Source organism: Aplidium turbinatum, chromosome 2 (assembly GCF_918807975.1).
Source record: "Aplidium turbinatum chromosome 2, kaAplTurb1.1, whole genome shotgun sequence".
Classification (NCBI taxonomy): Eukaryota; Metazoa; Chordata; class Ascidiacea; order Aplousobranchia; family Polyclinidae; genus Aplidium; species Aplidium turbinatum.
The window spans coordinates 51,377,793-51,405,568 of NC_137473.1; the positions used below are offsets into that span (position 1 = coordinate 51,377,793).

Sequence of the window (27,776 nt, forward strand, 5' to 3'; positions counted from 1 at the left end):
ATGCCAGGACTGAAAGAAACTAAGGTCGCCATGTGTTCGAAAGAGAACGCTAAAAATGATCAAAGTGAACTAAAACAGAGTTGTGTATCAGATACGGGAGATCATGTAGAAGCATTAGATAAAGAACTAACCAACGGTCATTCAAGTATTGAGAGTGTAGTTAACAGCAACGGAGATGCTTTGTCAAATTTGGGTTTACTACGTACAGAAAATCAAGGACCTTTTGAGAACAGCATTGCCGTTTCTTCGTCACCTGAAGATATTCTTTCCGACGTATGCTCTATGCTTGGCACTTCTTCCTACTCATTATCACGTCGATCAGACCACTTATTGGGAGATGATGCTAGAATGACGAATTTACGGAAGCAGCTATCACTTGTAATGACTGGTACGTACAACTCAGTGGTAAATACTTCTAGTACTAATCCTCACAACTTTAAATGGCCGTCTACCTGTTCTAACGGGATCGACGCATTGAAAAGCCCGACCTTCTCAATGGCCGACATTGCTGTTGTAGTTCCTTCGAATATATCAGCTCAAGAAATACCGAATACCCATTCCTATTATGATTCAGTAGACGGTGAACCACTTGATGAGGAAGGCAAAGTAAGCAATATTGAAAGCGAAACAGTTCAGTCGAATAAACAGTCAACTGACTTGTTCTTAAAGAATCGGTTGGAAAGTGGCTCGTCGCCAAAAAACAAAAGAAATAAATCACATGTGACCAAGCCATCATCTGTAGAGAAAAAAGTCAAATCGCCAAGTAGTAAAGAGTCCTTTTTCACCAATTCTCAAGCAACAGAAAAAGACGATTTTTCTCAGTCCAATGATACGAAACATGGCAATAATGAACTAACTGATAAACGCCTGCAGAGCAATGAAACTAATAAGTCGATTGATTCAGCAATAGCGCTTACGTCAAGTCAAGCGAAAACAAGTAATGCTTCCTCTGCATCTGTTGAATTAGCACAGAATAAATTAACGAAAGATAGTCCTGCTGGATTTGACAGCGCTGCGAAAATCGCTGCTGCTGAGCAACAGATGGCTTGCAATGCTAACAACGGCGTAAACTCGAATCAGCTGCATGATTTGGCCGATGGCGTAATTGACGAGTTTTCGCTTCCAGACTATGCGGATGATTCCGAATGGCAGTATGTTGGCCGAAACAAACCGAAACGTCGTCAGAATCAAACTCAAAAAACACCTGCTCCGTCCAACACCCGACAAGTTCGTTATTCTGCAGCACCAAATTTTCAGCGAAAGAAAGCGTTTCCAGAAAGAAAGTGGGCTCAGAACAGAACCTCCCAAACCCCAAAACCGCGTACTTTGATCAGTCGTCCAACTGTGCGGCCGGCACTGACACAACAGTCTACACATAATGTTAAATCCGCCTATCCCTTGCGTACTTCCACCACTAATGTTAATTCCTTAGTCAAAACCTATACTGCAAAGTCCGCCACTGATATAGAAGGAGTATCTGCTGTTTCAACCAGTGACACATCATTAATACAGGTAATGCCTACATGGTTAAATATTCTTCTTCGGTGGCTGACTGCCTCAGCTCATCATTTTTATTACGTTTGAGCTCTTGCAAAATAGATCAGCCAAGTTGTCCTTGGGTGTTTCTATGTCTGCAGTTGAGTAATTATTCCTATGTTTTGGATTGTAAATATTTCAAGCTCACTTTATTACTACGTTTATTGTATGCTATTATGAAGAGAGAGAAAATAGTCCACTTTACATAAATAGTTTTAATTTTTTTTAAATCTTATCCATTTGTCAAGACTAATCTGGCAATTTGTCGCGTGACCACGAGTATATGCGTGTCGATCCTACTCGTGTTGCACAATTGCAAGCTTTAAAATAATGCATGGATTTACATGAAAAGTACCTGAGTTTCAAATTTCATGGAACTTTCTCTTGGGATCGCTTTGCTATTGATCTTGGAGTAGCAAGTTGTCCCTCTTTGCGCTAATGTTACGCCAGTTGATGTTGAATCAGCAATGTTATTCAATCGAAGTTTCAGCGGTCTGATGTATTTGAACGTAATGTGGACGAATAGTCACACAGGCCGATCGTCCTATGGAGGACCACTTGCCATCTGTTCACAGCCGCAATATTTATACATTGCAATCGATGTAATGATTATTGCTGACATGCGTTGGCAAAGCAATGCGAAAGGAACGTCGTAAATTGTGTCAGCCGCACATGTGTTAGTGCAGTAATGAAATGCGCAGTATATATTGTGTGTTTACTTTTATTAGGTGCGTTTTAGCACATTAAAACCGGGTAACTACCTTCTCCCTACGGTCGAAACCTCAGCCTGTTTCATTTTAAGAACATCCAACGGTATTAAAATAGAAGATTCGACTTCAGACTTAATAGACAAATTCAAGTCTATTTTTTTAAACTTTGAAATGGACTTATTAGATAAGTTACTTCTTTTGTTATCTATTTTATTTGTGTCATCTTTCATGTCGTTATATATCATGTCAACCGTCAGTTAGCCACTGCCTTTTGTCTTGGTCAATGGAGATTAGATCTGAAAATTGAATGAGGCTGTTCAGTGTTCACCAGGCATTTAGTCAAGGGACTTTTACTTGCTTAATCGGACTGCAAGTCCATGCCAATGCCATAATTTCTACAAACTTTTCTGGAAATCTGCCTTATATTTCTGAACTTTTCATGCCGAAGTATAACTTTATAAGGATTATGTATAACCGCACGTTTTGGTGAGCGCAATAAAATGCTACAAATCCTTGATGTATAAATGACTGGCGGTGTTTGGGTCAGAGTTATCACTAGGGCAACCAATTTTTTGACCTAAAAACTTGAAATTTTGACTTTATAATTTACAAATTTTGACATAACTTTGCCCAATAACTTTCTGCGTTGCAACCCAAATGCGAAATACAAAGCACATTAGAAATCAAACCGTTAGGTAAGGATATCTTCTTTTTCTAATGAAATAAAAGAAAAATGTGGAAGACTCAACGACACCACAGCTAACGAACATGTAATGAAAGTAACTCGAAAAACTGCAAAAGATAAATATGGAGTGTCTTTAAATATAAATCGAATCTACTAAGAGAATTCTGCAGTATTATACTTCAACATCAAGTAATCGCCTTATTACGTCAGAATAGCAACAGAAATTGCAACAAAAAATCAGTATCTGTGTAGCTTTAATAAAATATCAATGAAGAGAAGAAAAACTAAGTTAAATAAAAAATTTGACCTAACCATGAAATTTAACTTTTTTTTATAATACTTAATAACTTTGAAACCTCTCTTCGTGTCAGCCTGAAATTTAGTTTATGGACGTTTTATAAACTTTGAACAAAGCAGAAAAATTTTGACTTTATATTGACTTTTGGTTGCCCTACTGTAGTTATCACAAATATCTCGACTGCTTTCAGAATAGCGTCTTGTTTCAGTGACTGCTCCATAGCGAACTGCTGCGGTCGTTAGAGTACTACTTTGGCTTAGCCGTTGGTTTTTGTCGTTTAACTTTTGTTTAAGTTTTAAAAGGTTTTTTTTCTTCAAAACCACTACGTCTTCGCTCCATGTGAGCATGCAATGGAATCTTTCTAATGAATAATATATGGCATGGCTGCTATGTAGCGAGAGTGGCCTGCCTGTGATTTGCCTTACAATAAATCGCTCAATTAGCTCTGTTTTTACTTTTCTATTTTGGAACAGCTCCAACGGTTTTTCTTGGCTTACGAGTTGATTTTCCGGCCTAACTTTTTATTGCATTTGATAAATGGATGAGACCCAGTTAACAAAATACATCCATTTTATATTGATCCAACGTCTTGCAGCTTTGAATCAATGCAACAGACGAAATTTTCTTTTCTTGCGCTAAAATTATGATTTAGCGCCGTATAGTAGAGTTTGTCAACTTTTCGGTTACTGGATATTCGTTATGACGTTTTATTTGAGCACTTAACCGGATGCGTACTGATACCGGATGCTCAAATATTGTAGTAGCATGCCTTTTGTGGAATACACAATTACACATCTGATTGCAACTTATTCTAACAAAAAGCTCTTAGGTTTATTTCCATATCTTTAAAATAATAACTTAGGGTTACTTGATGGTTTAACTGAAGTGTTTTTTGACCTACGTCCTACTTTGCGTACCATTATTTAAGCAAACAAAAATGGAATTGTTAGTGAGATCATAATTGCGCAATGGTACAATGCGCATAGCTAGCCGTGATGATTGTTTTGCTCCCTATGCAATTGACTTAAGTGATTAACTGATTAGTGACTGTAAATTGTTTACGCTACAAAGCTTGTTTCAATTCAATGTATTTAAAATATATATGTGTTTTGTACTGTTCGTCGTCACATTACGTTATCTATTGAAAGGAGACCTTTTTCCAGTTGCAAAATATTGAGTTTCTAGCTTTCACATTGAGCCTATGCTACGCTGACTCCAGTCGTGTGCTACTCAAACTGTATCACAGGGAACAATATTATTCTGAAAGTTTGTTGAACAAAACAACTTCCCTGTGCTGACAAATGGAATAGGCCATTTATGACATGTGAAATAGTACAAGTAGTCGTTGTTAGTTTCAGTTGGCTGCTTTTGTGTTGTGTTATGCATGTTGTCTAGCCTCTTTAACAGATTTATGACGATGTTAAAATACGTTGAAGTGACATAAAAATGCAGGCTTTGCTTTATGAGGGTGGTTTGTTTGGCTTCATTGAGACTGAAGAAGGGACAGCACAGTTATTTTGTGAAATGTACAACAGTTATTGTGCTTTTAGAAGTCTAAAAGTGGCTGATTATTTGTAAACTGTTGGTGCTAATTCTAATGCAATTGACTGATGAATGGGGATGCATGAAATGATATTTTATTGCGTATTTCATTGTATGGATTTTAAACCTTAATTTAATGTAGAAATGTCCAGACTTTTGGATAGCAACCTACAAATTTTTGACAACATTAAAAAATCCTGAAAATGAAAGCAACTCGTGTTCTGTGAGCCAAAGAGTGGTACACCGGACAGTCCACATGCACGAAATCATGATGCAAGTAAAACATTGTCAAAAATATCGACGTCTCAAAAGCGAACAGGCGTGCGTTTTCGACCTTCTTTGTTCTCCAACGCTTCCTTTTGCTGTGTGTTGTGTGTGTGCGTGCTCGCATCATCGGCCTGGCTTTCCCGTTCTGTAACTACGCTCTGTCCAAGCGATAGTTTGTAAAACAAGGTTCAGAACGGTGTTTGGATGGCGTGATGGGTGTCTTATTCATTGTGTAAGATTTGAAATATTTTGAAACAGTTGGCATAGAAGGTTACCCTCAAACTGGAAGTTAAGATTATGGTTGATTCTGCTCAAGTAAGTAAAAGGTTATGTGACGTATGCAGCAGTTTGACATGTTTCTCTATTCAAAGGTTTGAACTAATCCTCTAAATGTCTTTAATGTGTGTAACCATGTTTTGTGGTGACTTAATTTATTCCCCTGTACTTTACAGTACAAGTTGGTATGATTTTACAGAGTACAACATACGATCAGCTTCTGTAGTACTGTGTACGGTATTAGTTAGGCTTTGTCACTCATTTGTCATTTTGTGTGATTTGATCTGTTTGTCTTTTGATATAAAAATCCCATGTTTTTCAATTAGCTTAGTGTTTGTTGAACACTTGTCATAACTACTTGGCATTTATCTCCATGTGGTTTATTGGGTGTGTGCAGTGTGCACTTATGTTGTAAATTATATCAAAGTTATGCATTTTTCAAGCGTATTACCTGATTTGGTGTAGTTAAACCAGGTATATATGTTATATAGAAAACAATGCAACAGATTACACATACGGGTTTTTCCACTAGTTACCACTTACCACCCATAACTTATCAGAGTTAAATCTTGTTTTTAGAATGACAATGTGAGCTCTCCTTGTGACACAGTAGTACAACCCGGACTTCAACAATCTTTAGCAGATAAAACTATAAACCATTCAATGCAACAACATCAAGGATCCAACACAGGTATTCAATTTAAACAATTTTAAAGTATCTCTAAAGGTAGAGGCCCCATACTCAGTTACTGAGCTTTGGGGAATGAGAAGATAAGGTTCTCATTATACTCAGCCTCGGCACTAACGAGAGTAAGGTGGCCAGTTCTTTTCTCTCGGCCCCTTTTCCTTCAGCAACTATGCTCATCCAATTTAGTACGCCCTGGGTAGATGACAGATGTGAGACATGTTTAGCAACAACTACCTTGAGCCGGAGTCAAATCAGCTTTGCATAATGGAAAGCCGATGTCTTGTATGCTGTGCCATCCCACTGCAAAGTACTGCAACAATATTTGTCACAGAATTGTTGCTTTCATGAATCACTATGGGCAAATATAAGCGTATTCATGAAATAAGTGCTTTAAATATGTTTTCAAGTGACTTTTACTCTTATATGAAGTATAGACTTAACATCTTAACTTAACAAGTGTATTGTAAAGCAAGGTAACACTTGGTCAAATACTTCATTCCAAGCGCTGGGAAATGAAATATGTGGTCTCATTGCACTAGACTTCCGATGCAATTAGAGTGAAATGGCCAGCAGGTTTTTTCTGTTGGCCACTTTTTTCAGTAACTACATCCAGTCATCCACTCAACTTATTAGATCAGGGGTAGAGATGAGCATTGCTTTTTTAAGAACCAGCCTAAGCCAGAAATTAAACATGGATTGCATTGGAAATGAACCTCTTGAATATTAGTCTGTTTTTGGAAGCCTTTGTTGCAAGCTTATCTTACCTATTTTTCTTGATTCCTAGATTGGGATGTTAAACTGTTTACATCTGGAGAGCAGCTTGCAAAGCTTTCCAGGGGCATAACTAAAAAAACCACGGAGGGCAAGAATTTATGAAAAGACTTTTCTGATCATTGTTTCTGGGCAGGCCACACCCTCAACATGAAGATTAGTTCATGGCCTGTATGATTAAAATTGGTTGATGGCATTTTAAGCAATATATTAGGGTGGCCCTTAAAAATCATTTTTCTGAAATTTACTGCTCCTAACCCTTAAAAAGTTTCGTCCTTACAAAAAATGAGATCTTGCAAAAAAATTTTAAATTTGAAGATAATTTAAAGGGTGCACAAGACCCCTCAAGTTCCGCATCCCCCTAAAAATGCAAAATTTGGATATCTCAAAAACCGCTTGAGTTAGAGATGTGCTTTTGGTGTCTAAAGATGCAGAAGACAAGGTTTTCTATATGCTTTCTGAACATTGAATATGCCCATCTTGAGTAGAAAAGCAGTAATTTTGAAAAAACTACTTTTTAGGGGTTTTGCATGTAAGATTCATAGTTAAACAATAGTGCAGACCAAAAACCACAATTTTACAATTTACCTTTCTAACCTGTTAAACTGTGATGTTACAAGTAAACAAATAGCATTGTTTAAAGCAGTGATTCCCAACCGCGGCTCTTAGAGCCGCATGCGGCTCCAAGCTAGCCTTCTTGCGGCTCTCATTGACCCCTGAAAATCCCACAAGACATATAAAAAATCTATTTATAATAATTAAGGCGATTATTTTTTGACTTGTCAAAATAGTTTACGAAGTCAAAATTGTTTACAAACTGTGCATTGTCGTTGAGTCGTAGAGGTTGGACTGTCAGTGAACTTTTCATTTTACATCTTACATCAGGGGTTCTTTACCAGGGGTACGTGTACCGTTTGGGGGTACGAAGTACCAAAGCAGGGGGTACGACATGTGAAATTATAAATCAAATCCTATTGCAGTTAATGTGGCTACTGCTCCTGATAATTTACAATTGGAGTTGCTACTTGAATTTTGGAGTCGAATTCTAGAGGAAAAGTATCTCAACTTGAAAACCAATGCCCAGAAAAACGCCTCTGTATTTGGATCAACTTACGCATATGAAGCACTTTTCAGCAAAATGATCAGAATCAAAAATAAATATCGCAATCGGTTGACCGATGAGCACCTCAAGCAGCTACTGCATCCTCTGCAATTGCGCCTCGCTTTGACAAACTTGGCTCAAAGCCAATGCCAAGTTGGACATTAAATTGATTTGTGATATTTTTCTTGTTAGTGTCGCTATTCGTTGGTACATGCTTTCATGCTTTAAAATTTTCGCTATATTTACTTGAGTGTTTTCATGCGGCTCCATACGCACTCTGAAGTTTGAAATTCGGCCCCGACACCAAAAAAGGTTGGGAACCACTGGACTTTAAAGTGACTAGAAATCCAGCGACCTGGGCATCAGATACACAATGTTCATAACCTTTAACAACCTGTAAGTACTGTTTTCATGTCCCTAAGTCTAGCTGAGTTCCGAGCTAATGTAAAACTTCATAAAATTCATGTAAAACTTAAAGCTGAGTTCCGAGCTAATGTTCCTGCGGTTGTCAACTGGGATGGAAAGCTTCTCAGAGACTTAACAACCAAACAGCATGTCGACCGCTTGCCGATTATTGTAACTGGTAATGGGGTTTCTCAGCTGTTGCAAGTAGCAAAATAGCCAAACGGAACGGGATCAAAACAAGCAAAAGCTGCTGTAGAGGCTCTCAATGAATGGGGCCTAATAGAACAAGTGATTGTATTATCATTTGACACTACTGCTTCCAACACAGGGCGAAAGCTTGGCTCATGTGTCCTCATTGAACAAGAGCTGCGAAAAGATCTATTTTATCTAGCATGCTGCCATCATATTCATGAGCTGCTACTACAAACAGCTTTTACCACAATCATGGGAAGCACTGTTTCACTAGATGTTCTGGTATTTAAAAGATTTCAAACACGCTGGGAGTTGATAGGCAAGACGAGGTTCACCACAATAGCTGAAAACAAAGAAATAGCTGATACAGTCATCGATGTGGCTTTATAATAGCTTGGGCTGAAAAATCTTTGAAGGAAAGAAAAGATTTACGTGATGATGATGATAACAGAGAATTTATAGAGCTCTCATTAATTTTTATGGGAGCTATTCCTCCGAGAGGTGTTCATTTTATAATTCCTGGCCCAATGCATCATGCTAGATGGATGTCGAAGATTTTGTACTCATTAAAAGTTTGGATGTTTTATGACCAGTTTAAACTTGCAAAAAGAGAAAGGACTGGGCTCTTGCAGATGTGTATTTTTGCTACAAAATTGTACCTTAAGGCATAGATAGAATCTCCTGCCGCAGCCCCGAATAACGATCTAAATCTTTGAAGTCTTTTAAAACATATTCCAGCATTAACACTGCAGTGTCGAATGCTGTATTATCCACGTTTTCCTCCCACCTGTGGTATCTGTCTGAAGAACTAGCTGCCCTTGCCTTTTTTGATTGTTCTGTATCGGCCCAAACCTAAAGACTCATGGTTAAAGCAATACAAGAGCGGGAAGAAACTGAGGATGCCCCTTAACGACGGACAATCAATTCTGCAATGACTGATCGACTGGAGTTGTCTGACCAGGTCATTAAGAGGTCATTGTCACTGTTCAAAAAACTGGACATATCAACTGAGTTTATGGAACAGGATACAGAAACCTGGGCAATCTGTGATGGTTACTGTGAGGCATCAAACATAGTAGACACTCTAACTGTCACAGATGACCACGCTGAGCGAGGTGTAGCTCTCATAGAGGAATAATAACCAAAGCCTCACTCACAATGAATAACAGGTTCAGTATCTGATGCAGGTGGTTGCAGACCTTCGGAAACGATTTCCAAACTGCAATAAAGCCACTTTAGCTGACAAGCATGTGTTGGCAAACAATTAACAATGCGAACAGAAAAAATATGTGATTTTTATGCCAAGGCAATGCGAAAAGCTGGTTAATTTTGCCGTCAGTGACTGATATTCTGATAAAGCCCAATAATTTGTCATAATGCTAAGCTTATGCTTTGTATCATATAGTTTATTGCGCATTGTTTTCCTATTTTTGATTACAAGAAGTGCTTTTGTAGCCTTTTTCAAAAACAAATTATCGAATCTCAGAATTTACATGCATTTTCTCGCAAGGACCACCTTACCCGACCTTGTTATTTGTGTAAGGACCACCCTACTACCCTACAACACATGTTTGCAATGTTCTATTTGTTTACTTGTAACATCACAATTTAACAGGTTAGAAAGGTAAATTGTAAAATTGTGGTTTTTGGTCTGCACTATTGTTTAACTATGAATCTTACATGCAAAACCCCTAAAAAGTAGTTTTTTCAAAATTACTGCTTTTCTACTCAAGATGGGCATAATCAATGTTCAGAAAGCATATAGAAAACCTTGTCTTCTGCATCTTTAGACACCAAAAGCACATCTTTAGCTCAAGCGGTTTCCGAGATATCCAAAATTTGCATTTTTAGGGGGATGCGGAACTTGAGGGGTCGTGTGCACCCTCTAAATTATCTTCAAATTTAAAATTTTTTTACAAGACCTCATTTTTTGTAAGGAGGACGAAACTTTTTAAGGGTTAGGAGCAGTAAATTTCAGAAAAATAATTTTTAAGGGCCACCCTACAATATATATTTAATTAAAGAGAGACCTATTTTCCTGAACAAATGAAGCAATGCATTACTAATTGTTTGAGGATTTAGTCAAGTGAATATTTTAACTTATTTACATTTGCTTAAAAGTTATGCTAAAATATGTTTTTTGTTCATTGTTAGATGGTGATAACATGAACAGTGCCATGAACAATTCTAGCGAGACTGTTTCAAAATCGACATATCCAAATGCTTCCGTTGAACTTTCTAAAGGTATGTATGTGCTCATTGGCCTTCAGTTTTTATTTCGAAGCTTTGCAGTGGACCACAAAATGTCATATTCATGGTTAGTCTGGACTTTCCTGTGTTACTAAGGCGCCTCTGCATAACGTTAGAAACCTAGTCATGATTGAAAAGCAAGTTTTGCGATTGTTGTGACCGTGACCCGACAGTTTATCGAAAGACAATTTATCGAACGACAGTTCATCGAACGACAGTTTATCGAACGACAGTTTATCGAAAGACAGTTTATCGAACGACAATTCATCGAAACGACAGTTTATCGAAACGACAGTTCATCGAAACGACAGTTCATCGAAACGACAGTTCATCGAAACGACAGTTCATCGAAACGACAGCTCATCGAACGACAGTTTATCGAAACGACAGTTTATCGAACGACAATTCATCGAAGAGGCTAGAGGCTAGGAGTTAGGGGCTAGGGGCTAGAGGTTAAGAGTTAAGGTTAGAATTAGGGGTTAGTGGTTGGGAGTTGGAGTTTAAGGGTTAGGGGTAGGGGTTAAGGGTAGGGGTAGGGGTTAAGGGTAGGGTTAGGGGTTGGGGGTTAAGGGGTAGGGTTAAGGTTAGGGATTAGTGGTTAGGAGTTAGGGGTTGGGGTTAGGGGTAGGGTTACGGTTAGGGGTTAGGGGTTAGTGGTTAGTGGTTGGGGGTTAGGGTTAGGTTTTGGGGGTTAGGTTTTCGATTAACTGTTGTTCCAGGCCCCTAGCCAGCAGGGAGCCAGGGAGGCCTCGCCCCCCTTAAAAACAAATCCGCCCCCCCCCCCCCCTGGCAAAATCCAAACATTCAAGAGCAACAGCTACATTTATAATGATTTTGCCCATTTAAATTTTTTCGGCCCCCTTAAAAAAAGTTGGCCCCCCTTGCTCTGCGGTCTGGCTACGGCCCTGTGTCGTTCGATAAATTGTCGTTCGATAAACTGTCGTTCGATAAACTGTCGTTTCGATAAACTGTCGTTTCGATAAACTGTCGTTCGATGAATTGTCGTTCGATAAACTGTCGTTTCGATAAACTGTCGTTCGATGAACTGTCGTTCGATAAACTGTCGTAGTACCTGTTGTGACATGAATGCTCTGCTGCTAGTCATCATTTGACATATAAATAACTAACACTATTTTTTTGTTTAAAGTGTGAAACATCACCACGACATCATGCATCTTATCAGGATTGTCATCCCTTTACTACTTCATCCTTTGTCTGTTATTTCCACGTTTATGTTAGCCTTTGTTAGGCATCTATATTTCCTTTTCCTCTCCGCCTTTTGATCTAGTAGTGGTGCTTTCTCATAAAATTTTTTCATCTTTGTATACATGCTCATCTCTTATAAAATCTTACTTCAATTGCTGAGAAAGTTTAATCCACAAAGAAAGTTGTTACATCACCAATCCCATTGCTGTATAAATATTTAATCGCCTTTGGTTAGTTCAGTCGCTTTTTGTAAGTTATTAAAATCAATGGTTTCGGATGTACATCTTTTACACAGCGATACCTGCACGAGCTGATGTCTTTTTTTCCCATTGTACTTTTAACCGTTATTGTTTGTCAAAAGGCTTGGCAATTATTAATAGGAATTACCCAGCAGACTGACTTCTCTCTCACTCAGAAAGGGATAGCCAGTGATGCTAGTCAATGACAATTTGTATGTCGTTTTTTAATACCGTCAGTTTGGCTGTACAATTGAAGTGTTTTCACTTTAGAAACATAATTTCACTCAGCAATGCAGGCACCATAAACCTGCAATACTTTGAGTTTGTCAATCAATCAAGTTTATTTTAGGTGTAGGTTGAATTTAGACAGAAATGTAAAAAAGTAAGTTTGGTGAGTTTCAAGTAAACCTGAAGTCGTTCATAGTCGGTCTCTATAAACTTTTTGACCCAGTGGTTGTGTCTCAAAGATGAAATGTGCCAGACTTAACCAAGGGTGGCACGTCGCTAATGAAAGACTGTCTCAATAACAGCATATTGTCTGTGTTCAGTATTTGCACAATGTATTTTCGTATTTTAAGTTGACGAGAACGGAAACATAGCTGGTCCAACTTCAACAGAACAAACCACAGAAAAAGTTAACATGACGGCAGCAGCTGATAGTCTACCAGCTCCTGTATCAGCTCTACCCAAGCTGGAAGGCGAAGAGCTGATTAAACAGCTAAAACATCAGTTAGAATATTACTTCTCAAGGTATGGGCATTTCAAAGTTCTTTCTGTGTTTTTAAGAAAACCATGCATTGCTTCTGCAATTGAAAAAAAACTGCTAATCAAGATAATCAGATAGTTTGCTAATCAGATAATTTGCTAACTGAGTTGTTTTTTCTATTTCTGTATGTAGCCGTGAACATTGACAACTCTCGTGATTTGCAAGCTGTGTTGAAAAACTTAAAATAGCTGTAAAGATTCGCATAACAAAGCACATTTGTCACATGACATGACTACAAGTTTAAATGTCTTTACGACCGTTTTCGCTTGACAGGGAGAATCTCGCCCAAGATCCATATCTGGTGTCACAAATGGACAGCCAACAATATGTTTCAATCTGGACCATTGCCAACTTCAACGCTATTAAGAAACTCACATCTGACGTCAGCATGGTTGTAGAAGCATTGAGAGGTATTAGCAACACAACATATTAACTATCGGCGTCAAGATGGGAGTGATGATATAGTTCGATAAATATATTGTCTCATGCGATCAGAGATACCATGCAAAGTTAATTAAATTCTTGTTTGGCTGAAGTACATTTTCAGCATGAGTTTTACATGATTTTATTTTCTGAAATATTGTCGTATGAAAATCTAAATTTCATTACTTAACTAACCGGATTTAATTTGTTTGTTTTTTTATTCAACTCAATATGAACGTCGTATCAGTTCGGGATTTTTAACCCTGGCACACGCCCCATCGGCCTAACACTACCTAGACAGGCATGGGTGCGCCTCAACCGTCTCCGTACGGGCGTCGGGCTTTTCTGCTCAACCATGCACCAATGGGGAATGGCCTCTTCCTCCTCCTGTGAATGTGGTGCCGAGGAACAGATCGCAGACCACATCATCAACGACTGCTCCATCTTGAAGCCACCTAATGGAGTGGAAGGTCTGCGTGTCATGGATGATGAAACCAAAGACTGGCTGCTCTCTAGTAGCCTTCCAGCGTAGTCCGGGAACATCGTGAATCTGGGATGGTAAAAGGATAGACCCTCGGCCCCAGAGGCTCACACGACGACGACGAACCCTGAATGAACAGACCTTTTTGCTCATTTGCTACGTTGAAGCTTAAAATTAGCGTTTTATCATCATATTTTTTCCAGACTCGACGTTGGTGCAGGTGGACGAGGCAGGAGAGCGAGTGCGGCCCAATCAAAGTCGATGCATTGTCATTCTTCGTGAGATACCGGAGGGCGTGAAGCGTTCGGTGGGTTGTGGGACTATGAAACTATCCATCCAGAAAATCAGTCTTTTTTACTTTGTTTTTACTACTCTGGACGTCAAAAGTGTAAAAAAGGCAAATTTTATAGTTGGGCATTAGGATGTTTCATTTTTTCACGATTTTTGAAATAAAAAGTGCTTGAGTTCTAATCAGAGCGGACTTTCGGGAGTCACATACAGCCGATGCAAATATTTTGTTGGATCAGACGGCTTTAAGAGGGTGCGCAGCCCCCCCCCCCCAAAGTAGCTCCGTTGCAGATAAGGTAGCCAAATGTATTAAGCGCAGATTGGAAGTTAACCATTCCGCACAAGCTGACACCTTAGTACCTTACACGTCTTTTTATCTCCTTCTGTTTCCGAGACATCGCATACTTCCGGAAAATTTTCCCACGCTTTAGTATTTCAAACTTTGGAAGGGCTGTGCACCCTTTAAAAGTCATTCGATCGAAAACATATTTTGGATTGGCTGTATGTGATCAAAATCGGATCTGATTAGATCCCAAGCATTTTTAATTTTAAAAATCGTGAAAAAATGAAACACCCTACTGGGCATGTATGCGAATGGTCCTGCTTGAATCGTAGCATTTGTCATTAGTATATTGATTTAGTCGTTTATGCTTCACAGCTCCACTGCTTCACAGAAGTTTTTTCTGTGCTTTTCTACGTATTTCAATTGGTATTCAGTAAAGCCGCTTGGCAGTTTAGTTAGCAACGGTTATTTACCCACCCAGCAAATCACGTTGTTTTACATGGCACAATTTTGTCTCATTTTTGTAAAATAGAGACTAATTTGCAGGCAAAGGGTATGGTTTTACAGCTAGTGAACAACGTTCGGTAGACCTTCATGATTTCTACGTTAAATCGTAGTTGTATTTGATATTTTTATACTGTCCAGGCTTAAAAAAGCTGTTCAAAGTGATTATTTTAAGAAACATTGCATGAAAATTTGGTGTTTTTTTTTTACTGAGTTTGAATGAGTTTTTCACGGATCGTGAACAAGTCTTTCACGGATCGTGAATGAATTTTTGACGGATTGTGAATGAGTTTTTCATGGATCGTGAACAAGTTATTGTGTCATCATGAACAAATCTTATGAAATCTTGCAATTGATTTTAGCAAATTGAGGCTCTCTTTGTTGGTGCTCAAAGCAAGTTTTCTTCGTGCGAGTTTGAAGGCAACGGCAACTGGTTTGTGCTTTTTGAGACCGAGAATGACGCCCAAGTGGCGTACCGTCATTTGAGAGAGACCACCCGAGAGTTCATGGGAAAGCCGATCATGGTAAATCCACATTCGTCGTGAAGTATTTACTCGTTCTTTGTCGTAACTAGGCTGTTTGCCCGGTCGTTGAAGATCCAGACCAAGCTGACGAGAAGGCAAGATACCAATCTTCATCGTGTCTATCTTCAGGCATGCCTTCATGTGTTAGGCCAAAGACACAGCCGCATGCTCTTTAGCAGTGTCGAACCTGCGCCCCTTCGAACGTTGTACCAGGATTTTAAACAGTAGAAAATTTTATCGTTAACCAAGTTGAATAGGGTGTATCTTTGATTTCTAGATGTTGTTTGAATTAGTTGTCATAAAAACACCTTATGTCGCTTGAGAGTCATTAATCTGCCCTGTGCATTCCTACTGTACCTTTAAGTCATGGCGACCTATATTCACATGCTATGCCAATGTGCAAGCTTGAACCCTGGCAGGCTATGCTTAAAACAAGTCAGAATCGCTAGTGTAAAGATAATAGTTTGAGTAGCAGTTGACAAATATAGGCTTTGTGTATTTTGAGCTGCGTTTGTACTATTATTACCATACGAATAATGGACTAGATTTTGGTATTTGCTCTTGAAATCCGAAGAGCATCTGGCAACAGGAAAGATTTGTCTTTTTTAAACGTAAAATTAAAAGTTTTGCAGTGATTTGAGATTCAGTGATCACACTTTGGTAATTTGGATTCTCAAAACTCTTTTCAAAGAGATATAAGTTCAAAATCAAAACTATATCGGCCTCCAGTCATTACTATTGTTTCGCACATTGGCAACGCCTGTGTATATAGGTCGCTATGGTTCAAGCGTTCGGTGTCTGGTTTCCAGAATTAATTTTAGTTCACTTTTGTTTCCACTTTCAGGCGCGCATCAAATCGAAAACCCACCACCTGAACACGTACAGCTGCCAATCGCTGTCTCAAAGCCAAGATGTACGTAAGGTCAACATGGAACAGCAGTTGCCCACTGTCACAGCTGCTCCCCAAGTCCCACAACAGGTAAATTGTGTATTTTTACTCCGAGACACTCTGTCCAACCGACAGAACTTGACCCAAAGAATTCGGCAATCGACGTGTAAACACTGAAAACAAACGTGTTGTATTTTGAAGCAGGATGTTTTCAAACATCCGCTGGCCTATTGACCAGTGCAACTTAACCAAGGATGTCCGCAAATGGATAAATTTTGTTTTATCACTAGACGAGTTAGTCAAATGCGGAAGAGTTTTCATTTCAGTTTTCAGTTGCAACTTTTGTGTCTTGTCTTTGAATGCTTAGGACCTTTATGGAAACAGAAAATGTGTAGTTCTGTTTTTGCCCATTGAAAAGTAACGCTGAACTTCTCGGTTATTTCACTTTGAATGCGTTTGGCAGAACTCGGAGCAAAATTTCCATCGAAACTCAATCATGCATTTTGCGTTTAAATCTTTTAGGTTGCTTCCACCCCACTGGAATATTTGCACCCACAACAGGTTCTCTTCTGCCCCCAGCCCCATTTTTCCACCACTGCACATCCTGGGACTCATGTTGCTGCTCCCCCATTTATAGCTCGTGTGGCCGCCCCTAACCCTGCCACTGTCCCCACTAGTGGCCACGCCCAGGTCTCCCCTGTTGCACTGAACCCTCCGTTCAACAACTTCATGATGCCATGGCAAGCGACCGGCATCTACTCCGACCCATCTGTAGTGATGGTAAGTGTGTTGGAATGGAATAAATCTGAAGTGCTCGCCATAGACTATCACCAAATGATTTGAATCGGTACAATCGAATTTCTTCATCAATTGAATTTTAGTCATCCCTGATAATCTCATGTCAGAGTTTCACTCAACAATTTTCTGAAATAAACTTTGTTGTTCTGTATTCTTTAGTATATACTATTATACTTTGTCGTAATTCAATGTGAAGTTGCAATTAAGAAGTATAAATAATTAAATATCATTCCAGAGTTCCCAATTTGCCGCTACCCCTTTTCTCCAACCGACCTACAAACCAGGACAGGTTCCCCAACATCACTATCCCCACAGCTCATCCAGTCACAAATCCATGAACTCTAGTGGACACAGGTATGCTTGCATTTTCTTGCTTTGATTTCCTAAAAAAGATAATAACAATAAGTCCCCCTGTGTATGAATCCCTTCATAGCTGGGCGGCCTATGTACACAGCTCATACCAATGTACAAGCTTGAAGTTTGACTGTGGGGCGATCTGATGTATATTTTGATTCCAAGTTACTTTTGTGCTGTTACCGTACACGGTTCGCATCTTGACAAGGCTTCTGTACATAGGTCGCTGTGCTTCATAGATGTCAATCATTACTTGCATGTAACATCTTGGTAGGTACTTTAACATGCCGATATCCAATTCAACCATGAACCATCAGATGTTACGTTGTCTGTCCAATTGTGACCATTCCAGCATTCAGCCAGAGAGTTGATTATTACTTTGAACTTTGTTTGGTAATTACAGAAGAAAAAAGAGCAATAGCAGTGGTGGGAAGTTGCGTTTTTCCTTTGCTCCGAGAAACGCAACCTTGATGACGTCATGAGCAGCGTAGCTTCTTATTGGTTGATAGTTCGCGGTTGAATTGGATATCGGCATGTTAAAGTGCTTATCAACATCTTTGTGCAGTCATACGATAACGTTCATGTCTGCCATGTTTACGTTTCCAGATTTTGGGTTCTCACTACGCATTCTAAGGTTGTCTTTGTGAACAAGAGCCGATTTACATTTTGAAAATGACAAATGACAACTTCCATTTTTGCTACAACGCTCCTGATATGGTCCCCCAGTTTTGCTTGTGTTGATCTTTTCTAATCTCAGTTCGCTTTCAATAATGCATCACTTACATTTTATGGAATGTCTTGCTTGTCACATTTGCTGCGCAAACTTTTCAATGGGTTTCTTTACTTTTCTATTTCTTTGTGTAGGTTCACCGACTTTCACAGGGGAGTGAACCAAAGGTACATTTAATATAAATTAACAAGAAACTAACATTTTCCCTCTTCAACCTTCCGCCCACTAAATCGAAGCAACTATCTTTCGCTGGTATTCTTGCTACAGCCGACTGTCGTTTCTCAGTCTGTTCTCACAGAACGTTATGCATGTGCATTGTGCAGTCAGACCTTGTTGAATCACACAAATCTGGTAAAACTATTTGATTGCAATGTGGATCATCTTGTTTTTACTTTGGTGATGCTAAACATCGTTAATGCCTCATTATTTTGGTCGGATAGGCAAGGTCTGGCTGTGTTTTATCCCTTTTTGCTTTCCTATTCAGCGATTTTCTTATATAAGCAAGCTTATTATACAACAGTAGGTGTGTTTATTTTTAATAATTCTCTTCGATTTGTAGATAAACTCAGGGCTGTGGAGTCCGGCGAAAAATATACGACTCCGATTCCTCGATTTATAACTGACTCCGGCTTCAGTGTTGCCATATTATTGAGAGTTGCCAGATTTGTTTTTAATTTTTGTCCTTTTTCATTTAAAAAAAATTTAATTTCTATTAAGCTTTGATCGAAATTGAAACGGCAACTTTCACAAAACTTACAAGAACAAACACTTTCATGTTCTGGAAACGTTTTGAAGAGCAATACGGAGAAAAAGAAACAAAATTTAAAAAAAAAGATTGCGCACGAAATTTATTGTTGTTTATCGTTTTGTATCAATGCGGAATCGCCCTTTTTTCAACGACTTCGGACACGCCAAAATCCCTCCGACTCTACAGCCCTGGATAAGTTTGTGTGATGAGCTTCCCTTGCCTCACCTTTGGTGCATTGTGCATGGGTGCCTTCAACAATGACCGGCCAACAACGTACATTTTAAACCGATGTTTCTTGCAGGAATTCGTACAGCCAACGTAAGTTGTCTGGAGGCCATCACCCTGCTCAACCTCAGCAGCAACAGCAGCAGCATGGCGCCTCCGCTCAAACAATGCCCCAGTCGCGGTATATTCTATCCACTGACCCTAACCCACCGAATCTCGTTTCCGACATGATCGGTCAATATGTCCAGTCCGACCAGGCCCCCACGCATGGTATGTAAAATTCACTAATTTTTGTTTATTTTTTTTATCCATTACTACATGACGTTGTAATTTTTAAATACAAGTATAAGACTTAAACTGACTGGAATGGCGGTGATCGAATACCCTTGTGGCATGAAATAGTGGTGCGATACTGACGAGCCCAGCCTCGTGGGCGGAACACGTGTCTATTGCTGTCAATTCTTGCTTCAATCGGCTGCCGAGAAACATTTGAACAGAAAGTCGTTTCTACTCTGATTTTGTATTTTTCTCGTGATCCACAGTTGACTGCCACTGACAAGCATCATCGCAAGTATCGCCTAATGGGCAGTGGTCACTTCGCCTTACAAGCTAGCAAGTTGCTATTTTCGTTTTAACGTCACTCGATTCCCACTGACGCATAAATACATCTCTCTCTGACTTGAAAAGTTGTGGTAATGAATATAGGCCTGCTGGCTTTGCCTTTTTATTTTTGTATATTTGCAACTTCTGACAGATTTTATTTTTATGTTGGAACTGTACTGCAGCAAGGAAGTTACCTTTTTTGGCGGCAAAAGCTGTTTTCGTAAAATTATATTAGATTACCGAACATGATCGATTTTGAATGTCATCATTCTCTTTTTACACCGAAGAGCCTGCTGAACAAGAGGTGATGTCACCATTCTTTATTGTTCTGATTGTTTTAAGCTGTTCTTTTTCAGTCGCTCACTCCATACAAAGCCACCACCCAACTCACTATCTACCAGCTGTTCCTGCACCTTTCGTCACTCCCAACGCCAATGACCCGAATCTCGTTGCTATCTCTCAGCAGCAGATGAGCGTCATACCTCACGGCAATCTTCACAGTCGTACCGCGCCACGACGCCCACCTTCACAGTCATTGCACCATCCCTCCAATAGATCACAAGCACATCCTATTCCTCATCAGGTATAAGAAAATGGTTCTGCTTAATTTCAAACCAGTCTCTGAAGCATAAGCAGATGAAACCAAGCAACTACACGGCAGTTAACCTCCTACTGTACACAGAAGTCAAGTAGTGATCGCAAACGTTTCCCGCTATACAGCATGTGATGTACCTTATTTCCTTTGCAATGTTAGTTCTTTTTTGTATGTTTCTTCAATCTTATTTTATTTTATATAAGTATAGATCAGTTGTTCACATACCTGATAAGGTTAACATGTTAGGTAACCGAAAATCTTTTCAATTTTTAGCCTAATTCTTTATATTGCGTTAAATGTCTTGTAATTGCTGGTTTTATCTGCTTGTGGTTTAACAACAAAATTTCAAAATTGTACTTCTCTAAATATCCGTTTATTGAGTAGGCCTAATGGGCCGAACCCGGTCAGCAACAGTTGCTCTAGTTCCCTCATTCACCAGACGTATACCATGTACCGGTGTCGACTGCTGCGTTATATCATCTTGAAATTGCGTTGTTTCAATGTATACGAAAGGTGTGTTGCACCTTTTTCTCCGCATACCTCTTTATGGTGTGAAAAATCTCAATCAACAAAGACCTTTCCAAACGGAACAATTAACGTTGCATCGATGGCTTTGCAGGGCAACAACAGTGTCGCTTCAAGCGGGAACAGGAGCAGGTATTCACATTCCTCTCGTTCATCTGCACACTACCAGCCGGATGTTGGTCCGCGCTTTTTTCAGAAAGGTACGTACTTGACTCTGGTTTCTGTCTTGACCTTGTGAAAGACCTCTGCAGGATCTCTAAACGTTTGTATTCAAACCTCATTCTAAGGAAGAAGAAGTGCCAGATACAATATGCTGTGCAGCAACACTTTCGTGCATAGGAAAAGATGTCAAAGCTGTTTTAGGTTGAAAACGTGCACGGAACAGTTGGTCCAGCGGGAAGGTTGTTTTGGCAGTAGCATTACCCCAAGTCACCAAACCTTTTCATGTCGATTTAACGTTTCTAGACGTCTTTTTTGTTGATTCAACGTCTGCAGAGCAACTTGATTGATGTGTGTCTGATGGTAATCTTTTTCCAGGCATGAACCAACAGCAACAACCTCAAGGCTCCGATTCCGGGTCATACAGTTACCAAACTAGTGGCACGTACACACAAAAACCACCCACATCGTCCACCAGTGACCCACCGTTGCATGGCAGCAGCCAAGAGTACAGGTTATCCTACAACAGCAAGCCGGCCGGCTCCTATCCCATGAACGAACAACATTCTTCGGTATGTGATTTCACTATGCTGATGATTTTATTGCCAAAAAATATATATTTTAATTGTTTAACTATCAAAGTGTCTTTTGTTTGAAGTAGGCGTGGGTAAGATTAAGAAACAAGATATTTTATTGCGAAACCGATTTTAAGGTTGCAAGTGTTTTTGGGGGTCAGTACATTTTTCTTTAGTTCTAACGTCGGACGACACTATGTCGTGCCTAGGAAGGTAAAATTGGCAAAAAGGGTATTTTTGATGTGAGGTCTACGCGGCTAATACAACGTTCAAGGGCTGATAGAACGAAAAGCAACACAGATTGCTCAATAAGCACAGCTTGAAGGTCACGTTTATCATCGTCGGGTTTTGCTTTTGAACGTGCAAGTTTTGTGGAGCATTTCTACACTTGCAGATTATTACTATTATTACGTAAGGTTACGTTATTGTATAGCCACCTTATAGTGTGGTCATGATTATTATTGTTTACACACCAGTTCATTCGTTGCCGATGCGCGGAGTAACATCCAATCGATCAACAGGTGTAAACAACTAGTAGCACTGTTTTGATGGTGGAATTATCTTTCTGTTTTGCTTTGATCACTTGTGGTCGGCATAACAATAAATTACGTTGTTTTAGCAGAGACCAAGAAGTCCTCAGTCTACCGTTGAGAAAGGTTACTCCTCTCCAGATGGCCAACGCCCGCATGGCACAACGGGTGAGTGGTGTTTGCAGGCTGTGAGACTTTATCTGATTGGTTGCTGCAGTTACGTTTGTTTAGCCTTCATGGGCACTAGTTCGATTCTCACTGCAGACGCTTTTTTATGTGTTGAAACATGTGTTTTACCAGCAATAATAAAAGGCTCAGTACCAAATTTTACTTGTCACTGATCAATTAAACATAACAAAATGTATAATCGCAAAAAAAATATCTTGCCTTGTGCGGAAATTTCAATTGTTGATCTAGATTCTAGGCTAAGATATAAAGTAAACCTGCGTACTCAGTAAACGTAACTTCGATGTGTGGATTGTAATTGCTCAATTTGTTTCTCATCAGACGAAGCCTTTTCCAACGTGAGTGGCGATCCGAACAATAATTATGTCAAACGTAACAATCTAATGAGAGCCAACAGCAACAACGGACAATCAACGACTGCATCTAACACTGCTGCAGCTACTGGCGACCAACGGTAAGTTACTGTTGTTGAGAATACGAATATAGCAACGAGAACGTTTTTCATTGCTCGAAGCTGCAGTGCTTTTCGTTTGACTTTCTTAAAACCTTGTAAAGCTCTTAAAGAGAGTCGGACAAAAATTTGAGTTTGCTGATTCAGCGTCCGTAGAATTTGAATCATTTTGAGAAGGACTGACTTTTTAAGCTGCTGCTTCCTCTGCAGGGGCCTCCAAGGTGGAATGGAACAGCGAAGGAACTCGAGACCACGCCGGTCTCGAAGGAACGACGATGACCGCTCTTCTGTGAGTATCTTACGCTTTCTATTGTCGATTCTGCTGACAATTTTGTGACTTGACAATTTTTTAAATTGTCTCAAATGTCAGATGCGGAAATAGGCTGTACCGTACATTGTACATAATGTACAAGATGCGTGTAACCTCAATCTGACTTTCTGGAGTATTAGTGCAAATCTCGCCATGTTCATCGCAAATTGAAATTTATATGCAATCATACAAATGTTAAAACTTTATAAAACCATCCTTTTTTTCATTTTTAGTTGCCTTTTATCAGTTGCTGAATAGTGAATATATTTTGTTAAACTTACTGTTGCATAGCTTTTTATCCCGGTTGCACGCGTCGTTCTTATTCACATCGATTTTCGCTTTTGTGCAGTTCACCACACCACCTCTTATGGCACCTGGCAACCCTTCCTTTAACCTAGAAAGCAACTCATTCCCACCACTACCGGGCGCACCAGAAACAAGTACGCCGACAAACGGACAGAGCGGTGAGCTCCGTCCAGTAGCCGCAGATGTGGTAAAAGGATTGGATACCACCAAGGTATGATGACTAAGTGGATTTGTTAGCAACGAATAACTTATGTGGTAATTTTACGGCATTGTAATGTATGTGAGCGATCCGGGTAAGAAAGACATTGTAGCTTTTGTAAAGTTGCGGTAAATAATGTGTTGCATGATATTGTTTAGGAAAATGTGAGAAAAGCATTTTATTTATTTTATTACCTGGAAACATGTTTTTCCACCATAATACCATTTTTGCGAGAGCTTTGAATTTGAAATCTTGTGGTGGTTAAAATTCAGAGCTAGGTTTTCTTATCGAATATTCTTGCAGTTATGTGCTCTCTGGACGTAGTTGATTCAACTAACGTAGGCTTTGTGTGAACAGAACAAGATTGTACAATGTACATCGTTATTCGTTTTGAACAAACATGCAAATGTGGCGCGGATAATAGGAACAGTTCCCCAGTTGTGGTTGTTGCTTTCAAAGAAAGCAGTACTGATTTGTCGATAAGATTTATAAATAAACAACTTTTATGATTCGTTTAATTTTTGTATTTTTTGTTTAAAATCTGTTGGCTTCCAATTATAAAATTGTTTTACAGCCCTCCGTTCAAGAAACTATTCCTTCTGTCCCCCCACCAAAGAAGTATTCCGAAGTGTCTAGTGCCTCCCCTGTTACCAAGAACCCCCCACAAGTGAAACCTCACCCGGTAACAACAGACCCTGCCAAGGTGGTAAAAAAACCCGAAAGCAAACCCAAGGCCCCCTCGGCGGTTAATACTCAGCCTGTGGCTGATAAACGTAAGTTACATTTTGCATTTGTTAGTCGTGAGGTCGGTTGCCTTATTGATTCGAATAGTAATGAGCTGCCTGTTCTTCAGCATTCTTTTTGTGGTATTAATACCACTTATCCTATAAGCATTTTAAAAGAAAGCTTGTTCGGTCTGAAGTTAAAACTTTGTGTAACGTGAAAAGAACCTGCCAAGCTTGACTGATGCCACGCTCTTTGCTTCCATTCTAGACCCACCTCTGGTGAACAAGAAACCAACACATCACGCTAAAGCAAGCCATGCAGAAAAAGAACACGGTGAAGTAACGAAACCGGCCCAGGCGCCCCGGGCCAGCACCACTCCCGCCACCCACACAACAACAACTCCTCCGACAACAAAGAAGTCAACTCGCGCCACGCCTGCCCCTGTTGCGCGGAAAGACTCTAGAAAGAGCGCACCCCCCTCCACTGTACAGAAATCGGAATCTTCCAACGCCAAGGTTGAAACAAACGCTGACGCAAAGGTAACACCTTGTTAAGGGCAATTATCTTGAACAAACTGTGTATGGTTTTAGTTTTAATACAATTTGAGTAGAGAGGTTACTTTTTTTAACCAAAAACAGATATAAGTGGGCAGCAACAAGCTCAGTCATGTCTGTTTATAGTTGGTTTTGTCAAACAAAAACGTTATCAAAGGTTCCGGTGATAAAGAATTCGTGATATTCAATTGCTGTGCTGAGTTACGAGTTGCAGTAAGTTGTCACTGAATAACGAAGAAACAACGTAATAAATTGCAAATTAAATCGATTTTCAGGCGAAAGAAACAGCTGACCCAGAGCATGCACACGGAGAAGACGATTCTGCAGGTATATATCATCATGTGTTACGGTATGTTAAAACCTCGAGACTGCTTTGCTTGTTTGGCCAAGGGTTTCGTTGAAAAAATGGTCTCGATTATGCAAAGTTCCATTTGAAATGGTTTAGTTTTATATATGAGCATTCAAGATGTGATAGCGTTTTTTTTATTTTTCAGATGCCAGTGATCGTAAACCCACATACGCGGAAATGCTGAAAATTAAAAATGCCGCTGCTGCAGCTCAAATGAACGGCAAAGCCATGTCTGATTCCGGCAAATCGGATTCAGGCGACGACCGAAAATCTGGCAATGATGCCCCGGAAACAGACGCTAGAGTTCCCGCAGAAACAAAATCCGAACACGTGGTTCAGCAGAAGCGACATGAAGGCAACTCGGAAGCTCCAGACAAGCGCGAGGGAGCGATGAGCGGAAATTCCCGTCGCGGCGATCACGAGCCATTCCGTCGCGGCTCTTTTCACCGCTACAGCCACCGTGACAGAAACGATGACTACCGAGGAAACCGACCTCGCGACTGGAATGGCGAGAGAGGCAACGGATCGCGGGAATACAGAAATCGTGGCGGCGGTAACTTCAGGGGTCGCCACGGGGGGGGCTACCGGGATCCAAGAGATCGATTTTTTCGTCCCGCTAGTGGCCGACAAATGCCGAACGGACAAGTGGCATCTGAAAGATGATGACGGCAGCAAGCTTATTGACGTCACCATCTCGCAACCTATGACGTCACCATCTCACAACCTATGCATTGCATAAAGACTTTGTTCGACTCTGCTAACTTGCCAAGCGCAGTTGAAACTGTGACCTCTTCCCGTTCTGTTGGCATTTAACTGCTATGCAAAGAAACCTCCAAGCTAAACTGACCGATGGCTGCGTTTGTCAGCAAGGTCCAATTCAAAGAAAATCGCTTCAATTTCTCCAGGCCCAGTTGGAGTTTCTCAGAGAGCAGCTCTTTAAAAACTTCTACTGCCCAGCTGCATTATAGCAGGCAGTAAAATCCGCCATTGACGGATTTTTACTGTCCGGAATGTGGTTGCGTCTGGGAAGAAGTTTAAACAAACCTGTCAACATTCCTTCCACTTAAATCCGTGATACAACGTCTGCAGACGTTGTATCGATGCAAAATGGACGGATAGTGTTGGATGGAACAATGTTTCTGTTTTGAGTGAAATTGGATTTAAGGTGAAGCCCCTGTCCTTGAAACGATTAATCCCAACTGCTCTTTGCCACCGCACCTCAATCAGCAGATGTCAAAGGTGAACACCCCTCATTTGCGACAATTAACGTAAATCCACGCAATTGATGACCCCCCTCTCCAATTCAGCTTTGATTTTGGTTGATCTATCACGAATTAAAATTTTCCTCAGTTTTTCAAAAGACATGAATTCAACATCAATTGATCGTCACTAAATGTTGGTCTTTACGTGAAACTTGTCGATTTTGTTAAAAACTTGACAACACTATGGTTGCAACCGGCATCTGCTGTGCCGGGCATCTGTTTGGGCGATATTTCATTCGTCTCTTCGTATCGTGTGGGCGCTGCTTATTTGTTTTGTTAGAATAATATCTTGTTAATATTTTGTTGGTTTTTCCCCTTTCTGTTGGCTCTACTTTGGCATTCTGTTGCTGACTCGAGGCTAGATTGTTGTGGTGCTAATTGGACAACAAGGTCTGGTGCTTGTCAGCATACAAGCACATTTACACGCTTTTTACGTGCATATTATGTTGAAGTGATGTGAAAAGTGGTAAGGTTGCCAGCTTTGAGAGCACGATCCTTCATTTCTGTTGCTCGATCAAAGATTTTTGTCTTTGAATTTCCTTCACACCATGATATGCTGGGTAGCAATAATCTTCAGAAAAATCGCGGTTATTTATCCAAGCACAGTCTCAATTTAGCGACAATCATTTAATATTTTATATTAATCGAACATCTGCTAAAGATAATTGTAGGTCGGGCTACACTTTATTGGACGTTCAGTGATTTAAAAATAAACACTGCGTCTGGTCGGGAAATGTTCATGGACGAAAACTTCGATTTGGACAAAATGAATTCGTTGGCTTTTTGGTCTTCACCTGGAGATTTTCTTCAAAGAAGTTGTTGTCACGTGATGTCAAAACATCCCAACCGTGACGGATATTTTAGCCGTTTCGTTTATTTTCCTCTTAAAAAATATCTTATAAAAACAGCGAAACCTTTTATTTTGTTACGTTATTTTTGTTTTATTATTTTTGTAGTAATTTAATTTCGCGCGGGGACCTCAGTCGCAACCCGACAACAAACCAATCCTTTTTTACATTGATTTAACGTCTGTTGACGTTGAACCAATGTAAAAACGGTTGCTTTGCTGTCGGGCAAAATTGAATGTTTAGTTCTGACGTTGAGGATTCGTAATTTGCGACACGATCCTCCGCCTAGCACCAGCAAACACAATTAGTCGGGCCAAAAAAGAGAATTAATTTCGTTTGCTGGATAGAGAACAATGAATTGATGATCAACCAAAGGGCTCACAACAATGCAACGAAACGTGATTTAGGAATCTTTAAA

At 39.9% G+C, this 27,776-nt stretch overlaps 1 protein-coding gene across 1 annotated transcript; it reads left to right on the forward strand.

The window, feature by feature from the left end:
- Positions 1-27,224, forward strand: LOC145764391 (uncharacterized). The gene is made up of 23 exons (XM_082576008.1): positions 1-1,512; positions 5,894-6,005; positions 10,627-10,716; positions 12,746-12,917; positions 13,207-13,343; positions 14,041-14,144; positions 15,275-15,436; positions 16,281-16,415; positions 16,848-17,105; positions 17,359-17,477; positions 18,342-18,374; positions 19,257-19,450; positions 20,140-20,366; positions 20,998-21,103; positions 21,441-21,634; positions 22,257-22,335; positions 22,675-22,807; positions 23,015-23,093; positions 23,464-23,631; positions 24,194-24,392; positions 24,613-24,884; positions 25,175-25,226; positions 25,394-27,224. The coding sequence occupies exons 1-23, from the start codon at positions 1-3 to the stop codon at positions 25,909-25,911; spliced, it is 5,055 nt and encodes a 1,684-aa protein (XP_082432134.1). The 3' UTR covers positions 25,912-27,224.
- The last annotated feature ends 552 nt before the right edge of the window (positions 27,225-27,776 follow it).

What these genes read in the sequence shown, in the direction of transcription:
- LOC145764391 (XM_082576008.1), top strand. Translation starts at nt 1, where the DNA reads ATGCCAGGACTGAAAGAAACTAAGGTCGCCATGTGTTCGAAAGAGAAC. An exon ending in CGGAGGGCGTGAAGCGTTCG is followed by an intron (nt 14,145 to 15,274) that starts GTGGGTTGTGGG and finishes AATTGATTTTAG; the next exon opens with CAAATTGAGGCTCTCTTTGT. An exon ending in CGGAGAAGACGATTCTGCAG is followed by an intron (nt 25,227 to 25,393) that starts GTATATATCATC and finishes TTTATTTTTCAG; the next exon opens with ATGCCAGTGATCGTAAACCC.